This window comes from Cylas formicarius, unplaced genomic scaffold, assembly GCF_029955315.1.
Source record: "Cylas formicarius isolate icCylForm1 unplaced genomic scaffold, icCylForm1.1 PGA_scaffold_10__41_contigs__length_53128322, whole genome shotgun sequence".
Lineage (NCBI taxonomy): Eukaryota > Metazoa > Arthropoda > Insecta > Coleoptera > Brentidae > Cylas > Cylas formicarius.
The window spans coordinates 43322266-43341564 of NW_026844214.1; the positions used below are offsets into that span (position 1 = coordinate 43322266).

Below are 19299 nucleotides of genomic sequence, written 5' to 3' on the forward strand. Positions count from 1 at the left end.
AAATTTCCAATTTTAGTTTTCAAGTATAAAAAAACACATTTTTCCAAGGCCTGTTTTTCGGCAAAAAAGTGGAAAAGTTCATTTTTATCAAATCTCAAAATTTGGCATGCTTATGTAATGACAAAAAATTCCCAAAATCAAGCGAATTGTAATTATAATTTTAACAAATATTCATAGCATTCCATTTAAAAAATAGAGTTGATTACTGTCCTGGCACAACTGAACACCCTGTATACATAAAAATACTAGGGTCAAACACTTTTTGTATTTAACATTTTTTCTCAGTGTAGTATTTATTGAGATAGTGTGTTGGAATATCTTAAATGGAGGCCTTATGTAACGACATGTCACGCAAAAGCAAATAATCCCTTTACTTTGGCGCCGCCCGGAAGAGTTTTAAGTTTTCGAGACGTCACTATTCAGTTACACTTTATAGATGAGTTATTTTTTATATGTTACTATTTTTAATATTTATTTTTAATTTCGCCGAGGCCCCTTTGAATGTGTCAAATAAAATGCGAAGTATTTTTTTTTGCTTTGTTTTATTTTCCTTAAAGCTTTAAAAAAAGAGACTGCATTATTTGGGACATTAAGAGAACCAGTCGCTGGCGATGCCTCCGAATATGGAAGTGGCGAGCTGTCTCGAGGAGAACGACTCGTGGAGCGTTTTCCCGGGGGCTTTCCGTTCTTCCTGCAATAGAGGAAACCTGTTTATCTGGCTTGAAAAATATTAATTTGCCTTAGTTCAAATACGTGTTTAAAAACATATCTCTAACAGCAGCACTAAGAAAGTAAAAACATGTGGTCAGCAAATATTTTTGCAAAATAGCATGAATCTCATTCACTGAGCGAGGTGTGACAGGGACATCAGAACTGACAAGCGCCTTAAAATGACACTGCGCAAGCTTGGTCAGTGCATAATTGGGTATTTTAAAGTAGAAGATAGAAAATTAGTTATTTTGTAATCTATGATATTACAATATTACAATCCCACAATAATAAAAGTCACTTGGAAAATCACGAGATTACGATACTTTGATATCAAAGATAGCAACTTCATACCATTATGATCAGTAATTACTGACTTAACACGTTTGCTAACCTTAGCCATTTTAATGCATGCATATGCAACCAGCAATTTATTTAGTTATCCCATCGCAAAACAGAAAACAACCATTACAAGCACTCATCAATAATTTGAGAAAATACTATTTCTCACGCATTTTCGACACAAGTAGCAGAAAAAAAATGTCCACCGAATTGTAATTAGAATTTTTAAAAATATTCATAGCATTTCATTTAAAAAAAAAGTTGGCTACTGTCCTGGCACAACTGAACACCCTGTATACATAAAAATACTAGAGTCAAACGTTTTTGTATTTAACTTTTTTTTCTCAGTGGAGTACTTATTGAGATAAGGTGTCGGAGTATCTTAAATGGACACCACTGTACGTACATAACTAAAGTAAACAATTTTAAAATATGTTCTCTTCAGGCTTGATGAAGGCTTCCAAAGGTCAGGTCAAATGTTACACCCAAGTCTTTAAAAGTGTCACATCTTAAGTAATAGCTTAGCCGGTTGAAAAAATACAAAGTGCAAGTAAAAAAATTAAACGATTGTTATTGTTAAAGTGTCTTAGTGATTACTTTAGAATTCTAGCAAACAAAAGTCTACCCTTACCTAAACTTAGGTGACCCATAAAAATGTTGATGGGAACGACCATTCAGTATTGAAGTACCGGAAGAACCATATCATGGAACTACAAAGCATCAAAATATTCACCCACCTTAATTTCCAGGTTACCGGAAGGCGGGGCGACCTTATGCGACGGCCCTGTGATCGGCAACAACGGAAACCAAGCGTCAGACGACGGTTTACTTAATGCAAGTAGCGACGGCGTTATTTCTTGACTTTTGTGCTTGGCCGGCACAGTCTCAGTGGCGTGCGGCTGAGCGTTGTAAGGCACGAGACCCCCGAACATCGTCTGAAGCTGCCCGACGGCCTTCTTCACGTTACTCTGTAGGTACGAATAGAAGACATCGAGGTCGAATGGGTCGATTTTTTGTCTTAGCTCGTCGCAAATGCGCTGAGCGTTGCCCCCTACATCTACGTTTTCCCTGGGAACGCAGAGGCTAACGAAAAATCGCACGTCAAACAAAAACTGCAGCGCTGTTATCTGGTTAAGGGGTTGGGAGACGATTTTTTCATATTCGGCCAAAATGACGCGCGAGTTCCGCATTAAAAACTGGTCGTGTATGGAATTGGGCAGAGTAAACGGTAGTATTTGCGCGAGATCGGCGTTGAGCTTGGCCAGAACGGTTACGAGCGAAACGCTAGGTCTGAGCGGTACCCTGATATGGGATTTGAACGTTTTCTCCTCGGTTTGTTCCTGGATCTCGATCTCATCCCACTTCTGAAATTAGACCAAAATACGATTTTAACGCCGAATGTCCCCTAAAGGTCCGTTTATATGCGTCAGTTGTGTGACACGTGTCAATCGCCTGTAATATTTTCGGTTTAATTAAATAGTAAAGATAGAACCTTGTGGTTTTTATAAAAGAAAAGTTCCACTTAGTTCCGAAGCTACAGGAAACAAATTTATTAAGGTGTGCACAGGTGTCTCAGTCATTTTTAAAATATCACCAAAAAATGAAGCATCTAAGCATAAATGATCGACCAGCACTATAAGACATTTTACGTACGTATAATTCTCGAATCACTTTTTTCGGACCCGTGTCGTTCATCTCTCTGGAAAGATGGACGGTGACTTTTACGCAGGCGTCGACCCAATTCCCCCACAAACGGTCACTGGACGACAAGAAGTCGCGGCACACGCGATTCCAACCGGTAGCGTCGCCGTTAAATTGGCAGGACCTAACAAAGCTTGTGCACATTTCGCAAGCAGCGCCCAAAAATCTCGCAAAGAACAACGATTTCGATACCTTGGTCACGTCCATGTCGGTACTTATTTGCTCCTCTATAAACGCAGGTAACCTATGATAAAATTTAAAAAAAGGGCGTTGCGTGTAAAGGTATTACTGGATTTTGGAAATGAACAATATTTGAATGTACGTTCAATAGGGTTTCTGACGAGACCTGAGTGCCCGAGATGCAAAACTCGCTTTCGAACAAAAATTTGAAAACACTCTCTCTAATACATATTAACGTATTTAAGTATTATGGGGCAAAATAAAGGAGGAGGTAACTTAGCGGAATAAGATCCGCTTCCGCTTTCGTCGGTTTTTCGTCTCTAAGAAACAAATGCCAGCACATTACTTTTCAGATAAAGAATACAAGTTTTAACGTCAAATGGTTATAGATATGGTTTTTGATTGGCATTATATAGACCGGATATTCAAGTTTTTTCTTTTTATAATAATTGTCAAATACTTTCCTTTACTCATTCTTTCCAGTACTGATTCATTAGACATTCTGTAGATCCCCAGAATTCTCCTGTATAGCCACATTTTGAAATGTTAGAAGAGTAGAAGAGTGTCGAGAAAACGTAACATCGAAGGATTGTGATTGATGTTTAGGTTCACATTGTGGCTTTTAAACAGTTTTAAAATTTAATTAAACTTTGTCTTGCTTCTTTTATTCGGCATTTAATCTCTCTAGAGTGGCCCATTGCTCATTAATAATCGAATAATTGAATTTGGGCCATATTTCTAGCTGAATCTGCCTGATAAACAGTTTCGGATGTCATTTTTACTTATTATTATGAACTTGGTTTTACTTATATTCATTTTTAGACGATACTGTTAACTGGCATCGTGAACGTAAAACTTCGAGATATAGAATAGCATATTATGCAACAAGTGCGGTAAAAGGCATTTGACTCACGAGTTTATTTGACACTAGCGGAGCGAGTGTTTAATAAACGAGTTAAAAAGTTTACCGAACGTGTTGCATACTATACTTTTTCTACAACCGTTAGATTTTGGGTACATTTTCGCAAAACAACACGAATACATTCACTGACATGACCGTCAGAAGTGACAAATGTCAAAATTCAAAGCGTGGGAAATATCTCCGAAAACATCCGATTGCTTCCAAATCCGTGAGGTAAAATCCCGGAAGGAAATGTCCGAAGTGGCTCGGATTCGTGGGAAAGGAAACTGACGTGGTAAAGTGACGCTTCTCGCACGCTAGATCGGTGGGTAATTAGGTATTTTACAGGCGGGAGTAGAAAAATTATTTTTTTCAAAAGTCAAATGGTTTAGGTTTAGTTTAGTTAGGTTTAGTTTCCCTCTTGGTCCAAGCTTCTCAACTTTTTCCGTCAATTCAAAAATTTTCCACCAGCACTTCCCTTTCTATTTATTCACCCCCCCCCCCCCCCCCTTATCGCAAACACGTGGCCGTTGCTGAATTAATTAGATAAATTTATCAATATCCATCATTCTACTAATCAACGAGATGCATATACAGTTAACTAAATTCTCATCAAACAATATCGCGTTCGTACGTTCAACGACACTTCCGCTAGAGTGTGTGGTATTCAACCTACTATTCTATGTGTGGTCCGCCCTTCGCAAGTGGACTCCGCAGACGGAAATTCCGCCTTTAGACCGCCATGTGTGGGATAGGACTTAGCATGACAAACTGGTTTAAAACTTGCAGTTGCATTCGCACTCTTAGGTCATATAGCTACTAGATAATATAGTGACCCTATTGCGGTAAAAATTGATGCGCCCCAAGCGGCATTGATATTTTCGTAGACAAGATTTTCCACGCATGCCTCTACATCGACGATCTGTTAATGGCACTGTTGAATGCCTCAAGGTCATTTGTTAAAAAGGAGATTTAAAATCTGGCGAGTCCTCAATTTTTTTTTATTGTTATATATTTTTCTTATAGTTTTTTGTATTATCGGCATAGGCTATAGGCTAGACTACATCTCTAGTAGCTATTTGCAATTTGCTAAAAATTGCTCGAATTTTCCACCTGTGGACATAATAGATAGCCAAGCAAATCGTATTATTGATCCACATTAGCAATGCCTGCAAATTTAAGATTTTCACATACAAAGTTGTAAAAAAAATAAAAACAAGATAGTTTTGTAGTTGGTGTGAAGGGCAAAAATACAAAAGATCTAAAATTGCCAGGGAAAAGATCTATTAAATATTATATTCCAACAACTCCTGCTGAAATTACTTTCCTTAACAGAGTTCAAAACGAACAGGTTATGAAAAATTTTGAAAAATGGAGAGGAGATCGCATCCTTGATAAAACTGACGACAAAAAGCTGACAATAAAAACTCATCATTGAAATCAAACCGGTACTCGTATCATATGTGACCTAAGTATAACAAAAATTTTGAATAATTATCATTCAAAGGTTCAGAAGTGTGTGTCAAATTGGGGTTGAAACATCCATTCGAATATTGGATTTGGTTCCCCAAATAGTGTTTGTTTAAAATCAAAAGAGAAGTTAAAAAGTAACAGAAAATGTAGCGGTATTTTCCTTGTATGTAATGCAAAACGCTACTGCTAGGTATCAATAGCGGTTGCAAAGCCTTGTGTTTGTGGCACATGTGGCACCAAACGTTTCCGCTGCAGTTTTGTAACAGTTCACAACAGTTTCGTTCGCTGAATGCGACCAGTGCCCCAGCTTTTGGATCAAGTATTACTGAACTCGATATTGGCTGGCAAGTAAAGGGTGACAAATTGTCAATAACTTCATTTCTAAAGACGCATTATGGAGAAACATGGGAAGACAACCTTGATTTAACTTTTCTTTAAAAAGTCTCTACACCTCTACACCAAGACATTACTCCTGAAAATGACTTTGAGAATGGCGACCGCAGCATTGAACTATACGATATTAATTTCGCAGGATAAATGCTATTTTTTGTCTTTTTAACAATTTTAAAAACATGCCAATAAGGCCTGTAGTTTCTTTTGTAACAGCACCATCAGTAAAATTCTCAACAAGATTAAGAAAAATTTTAGAATATCATATTGCGTTTAAACCTAGATATGTTATCAAATTGGTTCGAACTAATTAACAAGGTATTAAAATTCCTCCTAAGGCAGTTCTAGTTTCATTTGACTTTCAAAATTTATTTCCTAGCATTCCACCAATTAAAATAATAAACATCATAGACAATATTCTCACTTAGAGACAAGACTTGCTAGATAGTTTAATACTTTGTTTAGACCAAGATTATTTGTTAATGATTAATGTTATATTGCTAAAGAAGAATTAATTATGGGTAACCCACTCAGACCATTCCTTGCAGAAATTTTTATGGACAATTCAGAAAATATCATACATATGATGTTTTTGCTTGTTTCACTGGAACGGAAAGACAACTGCTTGTCCTTTTTGACTCATATTAACTCCATATATAACTGTATAAAGTTTACCATAGAGAGCGAACTAGATAACCCTTTAAACTTTCTGAACTTAATGATAGCTAAACTACAGAACAAATTAGATTTTTCAATTTATGGTAAACCCTCACACACGGACACAATAATACATAATAACTCATATCACCTTTACACACACAAAATGGTTGCTTTTTATGCTTTTATCCACAGATTACTTAATATACCATTTTCCACAAAAAAATTTTGGAAAAGAATTAAATATTATTAAACAAATGGCTATTAACAATGGTCACCACCCTTCTGTGATAGATAAGATTATAACTAAAAAGCAGTTTCTGAACTCTATCTATCCCATATTACGCATCGAACCCAAAACAATAAAATACGTAGGAGAGCCTAGCAAGAAAATTTCGAAACATCTATCTAAATTCTGTCTTAAGATTGCTTTTAAAACTGAAAACACCATAGAACATTTTTTAAAAAACAAAACTAAATTCCGAAAAACTCAAAAATTTGGAGTCTACAAGTTGAAATATGGATCCTGTCCCCAAATTTATATCGGACAAACCGGTAGAAGATTTAAGAAACGCATTAACGAACATAAAAGGGCGTATAAAAATAAAAGTTCGGATTCTAACTATCATTAAATAACTGAAAATCTGAACATTTTTTGTTTTAATTTAATTGTGTTAAATGAATTTTCATCAAATAAAAGCCACCTCAGTCCAATTTAGGAAAAGGTTCCCTATGTCTACTTATTTCATTGGTATTGATAACCGCCTAACCCATTGGTTATACCAATCACGTGACGTTGATTATACTAACAAAACAACGGCGGTTTACAAGAACTCGTTAAAGGTTTTTCGTAGTTTTTCCATGTCTATGACTTTATTTATAAACATAAGTAGAAAAATCAGGCAATAACGCTTGTGTCTCTCTGGTTTTGTGTTAAATTTTGCGCGTTCCCCTTATGTCTCCCAGTGCCAGATGCGGCCCAACTGCCGAAGGTTGTGGGTTGGATTAGTACCTTGCTAATTCTTCCAATTTAGGTAGGAGTCATCCGCATTTTTTAGCAAACTTTCAGGCTCCCTCCCTCTTGAACAAAGCTGCCGCTCTTCCACAAGTAAAAAAAATACAACATACAAGTTTTATGAAATGTAACAATTATATTTATTCCTTATTTTATAAAGCTATGCTACTGTCTTATAAAATTTTCATGCTTTTTATGACAAATGCGGAGTAACTATTTACAAAAGCACTTATCTTATCTAGTGCTTTTCAAATTATAAAATCAGGCAAAACCTATTTCTAGTCAGTGCTTTGGGCGTTGCAATGTTCTTTTACAAAATATGATGGAGTTTAAGACTTCGCTGTTTTCCTATTTCCATTTTGGAAGATTTATATATGAATAATAGTGTTTATATAACATCATTTATTTCATTGAATTTTTGTCATAAAGAAAACACTTCTCCACTTACATACAAATTTAATATTTTCAAAATTCACTTACCGTAGTGAGTAACTTATGCATTCCTCTGCTAAATGATTTTCCAATTGGGCACCATCAACATATTTCCTACATTTACCTGTGGTGACAAGTCCATTACTGGAGCTATCAGGCACTTCAACACCATACAAATATGGCGAAACATCTTTTAGCAGTGCTAAATATTTTGAGTCGACTGTCCCACAGAGATTTATGAGGGTTTGGGAAAACCCTTTGGTTTTCATAATTAAACCTGTCAAATCGGAAATTACACATAAATAAAAGTGCAAGTGTACTAAGAAAAAAGTACCTGTGTGACTTGGATCTGCTTTATCAACATCCGAATGCTCCTCAGTCCAGGCGTAACCTCTTAAATCAACCTCGAAATCCTTAGTTTTAGCAATTTTTTGAAGCACCGCAGTAACATCACTTTTAATCTCTTCTGTGTTGCGCGAAATTATACTGGAGATAAGGCTTTTGGCTTTGGAGGTCAACAAATCTTGTAAAAAGTACTGCCACATGTCAAAGCTTTCTGGAAAGTGCAAATCCACACAAATTTGAATCCAGTTCTCAGGCATCTCTAGAAAATTATAGTAAATACAAAGAAGCTCCCATATTTATATGGAATTACTAATTTTATTATACTCCTCACGAATCAGCTGCAAAGCCTTGACAGTAGTTACAGATTGCAGAGATTTTTTTAATCCCTCCTCTACTGATTGCTTCACACAGAGTAGCCAATTATTAACCAAGCCTTTGGCATTCAATTTATCCACTTGTAAAACTGGGGATTGAGGTCTAAAAGGAGTTTACTCGATGGACTTGACATGGACCTTTGAAAATAAATACCTGTATTGCCTCACCACATCTGGGATATAGGAGAGCAAAGGGGTAACTGGCATTTGAATATTTAAGTAGTCCTCGTTATTCTGCGTTTTGCCTTCTTTAGCCTCTAAAAACAAAAACAATACCACTAATGTTCAACGATTCACTTGAACTGATTACTAATAAAGCAGTCATGGAATAATATGACACTCGTAAGTAAACACCTAATCACTGCCATAACTAACAATCTTATACTAGGATGTTGGGACGAAATAACACCATCCAATGCTGCCTTTCGATGTTCAATACATTTCTCCAGTATTTTGAGCCCCGTTTGATTCTCCAAAAGCATTAGGGCATTCAAATTTTTACTGGCTTCCTAAAACATCCAATTTGGTAATAGCGAACCCACATTGACAGATATCAATTCACATCTGAGTTGATTTCCATATATTCTAACTTTTCAGAGATGTTTCGGAAAACTTTGGACTTAAGACTAGACAAATTTTGCTTCAAATGTTCCAATAAATGTATATTCTCTAAGTACCTCCAATCAGTTAAGTCCAGACCTGCAGGAATAACTATTTATATGTGTATTTGCTAGTTAAATATTTATACCCATGTAGATATGTTGGGCCAACAAGCAATGTTGTGCTGCGATTAAATTGTCTTCTTCTTCAATAGCGATCCATATTTGTTCATTAAGAGAAATTGCTAATCTCAGCTGAATTATCAAAGTACGCTCTTCATTCTTTCTTCTGCAAAATTGCGACATCTTTATATAAAGTCCTAAGCTCATTTACTCACCTACTTGAGAAGGATAGTATCACGTGTAGCATTTGTTTTAGGTGAATCCGGTGCTGTTATTAATATTTTGCATGTATTCGTAATTTGGTCAATAGTTTTAACAATGTCTTCGGATATAGTTTTCATTGACTTTATGGCATCTGAGGCGGCTAGTATGTCTTTATAGCGATCCCTTCATGACAGTTTTTCGTTAGATTTGCCACAACAGCGATACCCGTTACTTACCCCACCATAGACCGAAGTTCTGATCGTTTTTTGTCAATTTCCCCATTTATTAATTTTTCTATCTCTATAATTTCATCTACACTTTTCTCCTCAAACAATTTGTCAACATCTAAATCAATCAGAGTACTTCTCGGCATTTTTACCTCAAATAAACTTTATGCAAACAACCGTTTAACTTATAACCTAAAACTTTTTGCTAAGATGTCAAATGTTTATCTGCAGTGTGTCAACATTCATTATAGTAACGGCCATGGACGGCTTGGTCGATCTGTTTTAAAGTTAAACCTCGTTTAAACTTTGCAGTATTTTTAGAAGCTAGGAAAAAAAAGCAAACAGGTTTATTTTATATGACAATTTATTTAAATAGCGTAAAAGAAAAGGTACATAACAAATGACAATTTTCCGGGTGCACATTTCAAACCAAACAACTTAAGTACATCGTAATATGGCATAGACAATAATTTACAATGATACAAACATGATGGTCAGGGAAATACCCGCGATTAATCTAACGATAACCTCTTACGAATCTAACATACTTTATTGCTTCAAAGACTCTAAAAATAGCTTTTCATCCGAAGAAACCTTCCACGCGGAAATAAGGGGTTTTCATCAAAAGCTCGTAATAAGACACGCGGTGTGAACATGTGTGAAAAATACATTATACAATGTGCAAACAAAAAGAAAAACCTTACGTCTAGCTTTTATAGAGAATTCGAAGAAAAAAAATGTTTCAAATTATTGAATTACTTTACCGATTTGAAACAACTTAACACTAAATTTATCTACACTTGTTTAACGATGCAAATAATTGCTTTTTGTACAAGCTTGCAATTAAATAACAGACAACAGCTGCCGACAGTGTTGCCATCGCTAAAAATGTTTTACCCTCCCGACATGTACGCGAACATTAATATAATTGCATCATTAAACAATCACTTGAAAGTATCGTCCGACCCTACCAAACAAACGAAATAAAAAAAAACGAATAAAATTTCCAAATTTTCATAACACATTATTCTAGGTGCAGTTTTAATCTTTTTAAGCTAATTATTTAGAACGCTCGAGAAACCTCATGTATAAATATATATTTAAAAGAATAGATATATTGCTTGTAAACTGTGTATATACATAAACTTTGAGGCAACAATGTAAGACACATTATTTTTCTATAAGATATAAGGCGAATGCACTACAATATCTATGTACACACCCAAAATCTTCAGTTTTTCGGCGACCGCGATGCGGCAACGCCGCACAACCGTGGAATAATTTACTTTTTGGTATACCTAGACCGTATTCTGTTAAATTAATATATGTACAAAATACAACGAAAATGGAAAATAATTTATAACATACTCAGATATATACGTAAAACTGTCTACTAGTCTACTACACTCTAAATCACTCGATTTTTGATTTTGTCATTAAAAACGTCATAACAAAAGTTAGATAAAATAGCAACATTCGCATCGAATGCTTATATTATTGGATAAACCTGACTAGAGAAAATCGATATTTTATATCATTACTTCACGTAAAACCCTACACCTTAAATAAAACAGAAAATAACCGAATAATTTTCGTTATGCAGTTCGAAAATATATGCGTAACACGGCTCTGACCTGTCCGAAATAAATGGCGTTTGTGACGCTACCATCGGCACAATTCTTTTCGGTTGTTTTCCCTTTCTGCGCGAGTACGGAAGCCAACACGATGTCCCGAGGCGCAGACGGAGCGATCCAGGCAAGTGGCAAATATTTAAAGTGTGAACTGGATCGATACTCGATAATCTCTTTGGCAGTAGCGGACCACAGAGAGAAAACGTTTTTTGCGAACCTGTTGATTTGATTTAATTACTGTGTAACCTAGTGAAAATGTGACTATAACCTCACTTAAGCATTTCGGGTCGTTTCGTCCTTGTCCATTTGGAAATTTACTTAAAACGACAATATATGCATAAATAAGCGAGCAGCCCAATGTTTCATAACAACAACAACAACATAATATGGAATATGCATCGTTGATAATTTTTAATATTTTTGTCAAGTTGTCAAGCGTTTAGCGTTTAGCTTGTTTTTTTTTGTTTACTTTGAAGCCGTAAGGAGGATTTGTACCTTTCAGCTTTTCAGGAACAGTCTAATAAATTAGTTTACAATTAGGATACCTATTGCACTTTGCCATTATTAGGTTCAAGTCAGTGGAATATGAATCAAGTGGAAGAACTTGGACTCGTCCAACATTTTAACCAAACAGTAAGTGAGGTTACGGTTTACAAAAGCATTTATATGTGTTTTGAGATAAATCATCTACTATTTACTAATGTTTTGTGTTAAGTTTTCGGTTTTTATTTTTGGAGTTTTTGATCTATTTGATCTATTGTTTTAAAATATTAAGGGCGTTAGAGCAAAAGTAGAACATATTGGTATCTAGTGAGAAATCTATTAGAATTGTGTGTCAATATTCGGTCGGGCAAACCAACTCCCTGAAATAAATAATAGCGTAACGGTCATCGCTCACACCTGTATCGTCCTGTTTCTACAGACTTCGTGTCGGCTCCGTTTGGCGAATACCAAAAACCCATTCAATTTATTGAAATAAAAATACCCCCAACCCTGCTGCGTTACTTAATGTTGGGTTTCACGCCTAGCAGTTTAGCTGCGTCGTCAGCAGTCGCGTCCAACACCCGATCTATGATCGACCTGTCCCTAATTCCCAACAAGTTACTGATAAGATCACCCTCGTTCCCGTCCGACTCGTCTGTCTTTTCGCCGTTCTTTTTCTCTATCCCTTCATCCTCGCTCCCGTTTCCATCCTGATCCGGACCTCCATTAACGTTGTGTTTCTTTCGATGCCTCAACATACTGTGCTTCAGGGTGAACCTACGCCTACAGATGTCGCAGCTGAACGGTCGTTCACCTGTATGTGTGCGCATGTGTCTGCGCAGATCTTCTGCGGACCAGAACCTTCGCATACACCATGCGCATATCACTTTCCGGTTACTGTAATCTGGGAACTTGCCCCGAGCGTCTTGGTCGTCGTCGTCATGGTGGGCAGCATCATCTGGTGTAGTCGCATTCGTATCCAACGCATTCTTGGACATCAGCAGATCGTATTCGGAAGCGTGCTTGTCCCTGGTATGGTCTAAAGCGTCGTGACGTTCGGCAAACGAACCTTCACATAAATGACACTTAAAAGGCAGATCAGAGTTGAGCGTTTGGTTTGCGTGCGGTTCGACGGGGAACCTGCCGTATCCGATTTGGTTTTCCCATTCGTTTTTAGTCTCAGTTTGGGTCCCTCCTTTCTCGTCCTCAGAACTGCCAGCTTCGTAACCCTGAGCTTTGATGTCGTCGCCTTGCGCATTGGTCGAGTGTTTGCCGTTGATGTGTTTTTTCAGGTTGGAGTACGTGGAGAAAGTGCTGCTAGGGCAGCTGGAGCACTTAAACGGCCTCTCAGGTACATTCCGCATGAGGTAGCCTGCTGCCGCCGCTGCGTTGCCAGCCACCTCGTTGGTGATGGTGGTTGCCGTGTTGCCGTGTTTTCGCAGCAGGTGACGGTCGCAGTTGGATTTGGTGGTGAAGAGGAGAGGGCAGTGACTGCACTTGAACGGTTTCTGACCGGTGTGGGTGAGGATGTGGCGTCGTAGAGAGGAGGTCCAAGGGAATTTTCGGCTACAATACGGACAGCTGACTCGATTGGGAGCTAGAGAGTACGCGGATTTCTTCTTGGCCGGTGCTGCGGTTGCCGCAGTTTCCGATTCCGATCTGGAAAGAGTGTCCGGTTTAGGCTAATGGTTCAACCACACAAATTCACTCTTTAGTGTTGCAAGAAGTTTGAGGAATACAAGATCTTACAAGTGTTGACTTAACGATAGAAGGAAATACTTACTTGTTTTCATCGGTCCCGGAGACGTTCTCCTCGCTGGTGCTGCCGCCCGCTACTAAACCCTCTTCGTCTTCTTCGCTCGCCCCCACCTCCGAGTCTTCCGGATCCCGCTTAAAAAACTGTTTAAACTGCTGCTGCGACGCGTTATCAAGCAACCTCGACACCGGTACCAGGTCCTCCTCTCCCTTTCCTACTGCTTTTTGATCGCTCCTTTGGCCGTTGACATCATCGTTCTCGTCGATCACCAATTCGCAGTCTTCGTCTTCCTCTTTCTTACCGTTCTCTATGGGTTTCGCTCCTCCTCCAAGATTCGAGCGCAACTGCTGCGCGAGTATCGCGTACTTCAACTTTTCGCTGATCTGTTCCTTCGACTCCTGGTAGTCGTACACTTTCGGCATCTCGAAACTGGGCACGTTCAAGTCGCAAAAGGTCGGTTTCGTCACTACACCGCTCACCATCTTCCTGGGTGGGTGGCCGATATTACCTCTCTGTCTTTGCGACCAATACTGAGGGTGTTGCTGCTTGATGTGTCGCTCCATGTTCGAGCGCAGCGTGAATCTAGCTGAACAATGCTCGCAGGTGAACGGTCTTTCCGTCCGGTAGCGCCTCTGTTTCTGTTTCGGCATTAACACGCCGTTCTTGATTACCATTTTGACCGAGTTGGGCGACTGCATAGGGTCTCCGTTGACCGTCTGCTGACCAGGACTCTGAAGCCTCGGACTGCTGTCGCTGAAACCGGTCTCCACGTTTAGATTCAACGGTTTCATCTCTGGTTCCCGGGTCAAATTAGCAGCCGTAACGTCGGCCGTTGGAGGCGGAATATTCGGGAATGGTTTAAAGTCTTCGCCAATGACGCTGCCTCCGCACAATTGAAACCGTTGCATGCGCTCCTTGATCTCTTGAGGACCGGGCAAGGCGGGGAAGAGCAGGGGGTTGACTGGAAAGCCCGTCCATCCAGGAAAACCGCTTCGGTAGAGGTGCGCTAGGTGGGTGGCATAAAGGGCGGCTGGGTCAATCTGTGGAGGCGATTTCAACAGCAGCTCGTTAATGGGAAATCTCGGCGATGCTGGCGACGACTTTTTGGTCAGGTCTTGAGGAACGTCCATGGCCACGTCCGCAGGCTCTACTTTTTTCTTGCTTAAATCTAGGGCCTCTTCCACCACAGGCGGTTCTTCCCGGTAAGGTTCAGGCTCGAATACTCGTGGTTGGTCTTGCAACTGGTCGAGTTTTTTCACCTGGAGGGATGGTGTTAGGTTCTCGGGCTTGGGGAGGAGACCGAATGGCTGGGGGAAGAAATTCGAGATGCCTCTCTTTAACGATCGAATGTTTTCGTTACGAATAAAGTCGACCGCTGCTGGAAACCTGGTAGGTTGCAGTGCCTGTAGGTCGGGAATCAAAGGGGGTGAAGCAAAATCAGGCTTGGTCTCCGTTTTGGGAGTGGAACAGTGAAGCTTGACAGGATTGAAGTCGCTCAAGTCAACTCCCGATGGGGTCGGAGTTTTCTTCGGTTCGTCTTTGACATTGAGCTTATTGAGATCGTCGTTGGTCGGATCTTCGGAGGGGTGGTAAATAATCGATTTCTTTACGTCTTCGCGGGTAGTCTTGGAATGCCGATTCCTCAAGTGTCTCTCGCAGTTTGCTTTGGTCGTGAATGCGTAGTTGCAAAGTGAGCATTCGTAGGGCCTGTCGCCGTTATGAGTGCGCATGTGCCTGATAAGCGCCGCCTTATCGACGGACGAGTGAGGACACATGTTGCAGAAGTACGTGCCGTTGGCGTTACCGTTCAAATGGGCTCTGTTGTGGCCCTTGAGGGCGCGCAGGTTCGGGAACACGGCGGTACACAGTCTACAGGGGAACTCGCCTCGCATCTTCATTTTCCTGAACTCTATGGCGAATGAGTCCTGCGACTCCTCGTCCTGTTCGCCCTTCGAGCAGTCTTCGACGTTGGGTTTGACTGCGGGTTTGTGGTCTGCCGGTTTGGCGTGCATCTTCTGCAGGTTGATGTTGGATAAGATCGACTGGATGTCGGCTAAGTCTCTCGTGTTGTCCATCGCTTTGGCGAGGTGTTCCCTGAGTTTGATCGGGTCTTCTTTTGCGAATTTCTCGTCCTGCATCAAGTTCAACCTGGAGAAAAACTCAGCGCGTCTGATGTCAGCACCTGATATGTTCTGGTCGTGCGATTTCAAAGCCTGCACGTCCGCGCAGGAGTTCTCGTGGATCTCCAGAGAGCTGGAGCAAGGGAAAGCTCGCGAGCATTTGCGGCATTGAAACTTTAATCCTCCCGCCACCTTATGGAGGTTCGTTTCGCACTCGTGCTTAGCGATGATAGGGAACTTGTTGCTGGAGAAATCAACGAAGGTCAAATCTTTGAACCCGAGTATAGATGGGTGTTTGGGCTGGTTGGTTTCATGAGCCGCCGCCTTGTGGACCATCAACAGTTTGTTATTGGAGAACACTTGCTTGCACAAGGTGCATTTGGCCGGATACTCTGGATGATTGTCTTCCAGGTGAGCATCCAAGTTGCCGACGGTACTGAAATCCGACCTGTCGCACACGGGGCACTGGAATCGCGACGTTTCTTCGCCATCGCGACGCGTTTCACGTCTTTTGCTAACGTAATCGGTCGTGTCCAGCTTCCTCTTGTTGTTGAATTTCGTGTCTACTTTGTTGTTGTTAAACTCGGTGCTCTTGGAGCTGCCGCTGTCTGTCGTACTGCCATCCGATTCGTAGTTCTCTTTGGTCGAGTGAGTCCTCATGTGCCGGTGCATGTTTCCGTTGGTGGTGAATGTGTCGCCGCAGTGCTTGCACTGGAAAGGTCTCTCGCCGCTGTGAACCAACACGTGCCTGTCGAGGCTAGAGTTGGAGCTGAGCACCTTGCGGCATATCTTGCAAGAGAACGACTTTTGCTCTTCGGATTCGTTGTTGTGCGATCTGATGTGGAGGGTGAAGTCGTGCTGCGACGCCAAAATGGTATCGCAGATCGGACAGACGTACTTGCGTTCGGGCGAGCTGCAGTCGCTGCGGGCGTCAGCGTCGCCCTGAGTCGTGTTGGCAGAGAAGACGCCTGAGTCGCTTTGGTAGCTCTGACCGGCGGCACAAAGCTCTTGTTTAATGTCGGGCAGTTCTTCCATGTCGGTGACTGGAACCATAGAAAAAGGTAGTGCTAGGGGTGAATGTGTCGGAGTAGTTATAACTAGCAATATATAGGTGAGAAACAAATAACAGGTTACAAAGGAAACAGCAAATCAACAAAAGATTCCAAAAAGAATTTAATTCCATCGACGAATTTTAAGAAGAAACTTGTACCGGGGTAGATGATTTCACTAATATCTTTATCTGGTATACAACGCCATAGCTGGTATAACCCAGGTAATTAGATGCGCGTACGTGGCTGTTTAAGAGGACCATCACGTCGACACCGAAGTTTTCCATATAAGCTCTTGCGCAAGACCTTAAAGAAGAAAACAATAGGCCTGCACGAATCGGGTCAAGTGAACGAGAATTTCATCGGTCTACCGATACGGCGACAAGAATTTTCTCGTCCAAGTGTAGTGAAGGTCTATACTTGGTCCAAACTAATCCATCGGGACTGCAGCGGAACGGTTAAAGTTACGGTTACGGTTAAATAGAAAAAAGGATGTTTATCTTAAAACGTGTTAAAAGTGTCTTATTGTCTTTTCCAAATTTCCGTTTGTTTCAGAAATACAAGGTGATTTATAAAAATCGAAATTACTCTGTTAAATCTTTCGAAATCGGTTGATTTTAGGAAGAAAACCCAAGATTGAAAGTTTTATTGTTTTTTATAAGATGTATTTAGATTGTATCTACGACGTTTCGTTCCAGAACCATTATCTTATTATTATCTTAGTTTAAAAAAAAATTGTTTTCTTTGAGGACCAGGTCTGTATATAAGAAAATAAATCGATGAGGATAGAATACAAACGAGACTTAATATGCCAAGTTGAAGAGGAAAAAAAGTTGCATGGCAATGTGAAATGAGTTTTAAGACATCTCTTTAAATAATGTTTTTATAAACCAAGTTCTGCAACGGCGAAAAGGAATTTTTAATAAGCCATAAAACTGGTCCTATAAACTAGTTGGGACCTGGTATAACATTAATTTACTTAAGTCGAAAAGGTGGATGTTTTGGTTTTCAAACTTTTCCATGCTTTTTTTTTTAACAACCAAGTAAAATTATTTTGTAGCAATTATTTTACTCTCCAAAATTTGGTGTCCAGATTGTCACCCCAGGTAAAAAGGGAAAAAAAACACTTGTAACTTGCGACATTTGTTTCTCATTTATTGGAAAGAGACACCCGGTTTATAAACGATTTCGCAGGCTACGGGTTTCGACACAAAGATTATACCAGTCAGCTTTCTCCTTTCGTGGTGATAAGCGAAATAAAATTTGGCCATCAGTCGTTTTCGATGCATTACGTGTATACCGTATACCTCCAGATCGACTGTTCCCAAAAAAAATTGAATAAAAATTGACCAGGCCGCCAAAAAAAATCGATATGGAGAGCTGAATCCCGATGTCATTCTACCAGCTACAATTTGATTCATATTTTTCTGTAACGCATCAAATTAACTATACCTCTGAGACTACTCATTGTTTAGCCCACAGTACAGGATGTCATTTTACTCTAAATCTAATGCTGCATCACTAAATATTACATAAATAAATACTAAATATATTTAATATTTGATGTTGAATGAATAAGCACTAGTAGCATCGTTGTTAATTTTCAATTTTCATACATTAAAAGATCTCGATTTATTTGTAAGTTGCGAAAGTGCAAACTATATTTCATTAGCTGTCAAAGTGTTTTCCTATTTTCTGGTTTTTGTATGATCAGCATTTTCCTGTACAATAATTGAATCTTCAAAGTGTTGTGTCTCTAGAGTTTTGCTCTATGCAGTCCTGCCTACCAAAAGTGTACAACACATTTTTTCTATTTTATCATTTTTTTATAGAAGTTTTGCATTATTTTTTTTATATTTTTTGTAAGTTTAGGCTACTCATAACTGTTTTTTATATTATTATTTAGAGCCACTTTTAAAAGTTACTGGTTTAGTATATGCACTGGAATTGCCTTTCCATTCATTACAAAAACCCGAGCACTACATTCTCCAATGACGCAACCTTGATATCCGCAGCATATACTGCACCTACCCACCGTGCATGTCGTTATCGAAGATTTTTCTCAACTGCGATAACATTTTATCAACAAAGGAAGTGCAACCTGCCTGCGGTTGTGTTTTGGCAAGTTGCGCTCCATCAACACGAGATAAATCCCCTTGTTTTCGTGTCTCGTCGCGCTAAAGTATATACAGGGCGCGTTCGGTTCAGATAGAACACAAAAAATAGTAAACGGTGAGTTGCTATGCACATGCGTTGTTGAAAAGTATATTTTGTTTTATTAGTTTACTGGCTTTTAATGTTTATATGTTGAACACATTATTTTGGTCGATTGTCGATAAAATGGAACTTTTTTGGGAAAAAAGACTTTGTTACTTTTAAAAAATCGATTAAATGGAATTTTTCGAAAGTATCTACACTACAAAATTTCATATCTCGGATGTTGCAGAGAGTTGCCGAAAAATTAAGTTTTCATATTTTGTGTTATTTACTGTTCTCCGCTCGCTGTCGAATCGCATAACCACCTGTTCTTTTCCGATTTTAAAGTGACTATTTGAAAGTTCAAGGTATCGACACGAGACTATGGGCTAT

At 39.4% G+C, this 19299-nt stretch overlaps 2 protein-coding genes across 2 annotated transcripts in view; both read right to left on the reverse strand.

The window, feature by feature from the left end:
* Window positions 1–2: 2 nt before the first annotated feature.
* On the reverse strand, window positions 3–8978 carry LOC132705247 (conserved oligomeric Golgi complex subunit 1-like). The gene is made up of 8 exons (XM_060675733.1): window positions 8829–8978; window positions 8673–8773; window positions 8455–8621; window positions 8134–8403; window positions 7848–8076; window positions 2704–2995; window positions 1788–2414; window positions 3–691 (listed from the first exon to the last, which is right to left on the reverse strand). Exons 1-8 carry the CDS (start codon window positions 8841–8843, stop codon window positions 590–592), a joined length of 1803 nt encoding a protein of 600 aa, XP_060531716.1. The 5' UTR covers window positions 8844–8978; the 3' UTR covers window positions 3–589.
* Window positions 8979–9459: 481 nt separating this feature from the next.
* Window positions 9460–19299, reverse strand: part of LOC132705180 (ras-responsive element-binding protein 1-like) — a 33009-nt gene continuing 23169 nt past the window's right edge. The window contains exons 3-5 of the mRNA XM_060675626.1: window positions 13569–16704; window positions 9681–13444; window positions 9460–9627 (exon numbers count right to left, since the gene is read on the reverse strand). Of these exons, the coding sequence (XP_060531609.1) occupies window positions 12304–13444; window positions 13569–16704 (4277 nt within the window). The 3' untranslated portion in view covers window positions 9460–9627; window positions 9681–12303. The remainder of the gene's footprint in view (window positions 9628–9680; window positions 13445–13568; window positions 16705–19299) is intronic.

Coding starts and splice junctions, on each gene's coding strand:
- LOC132705247 (XM_060675733.1), bottom strand. Junction 8,077..8,133: donor AGCAGATCCAAGTCACACAG/GTACTTTTTTCT, acceptor CCGATTTGACAG/GTTTAATTATGAAAACCAAA. Junction 2,996..7,847: donor TGCATAAGTTACTCACTACG/GTAAGTGAATTT, acceptor ATTTTATCATAG/GTTACCTGCGTTTATAGAGG.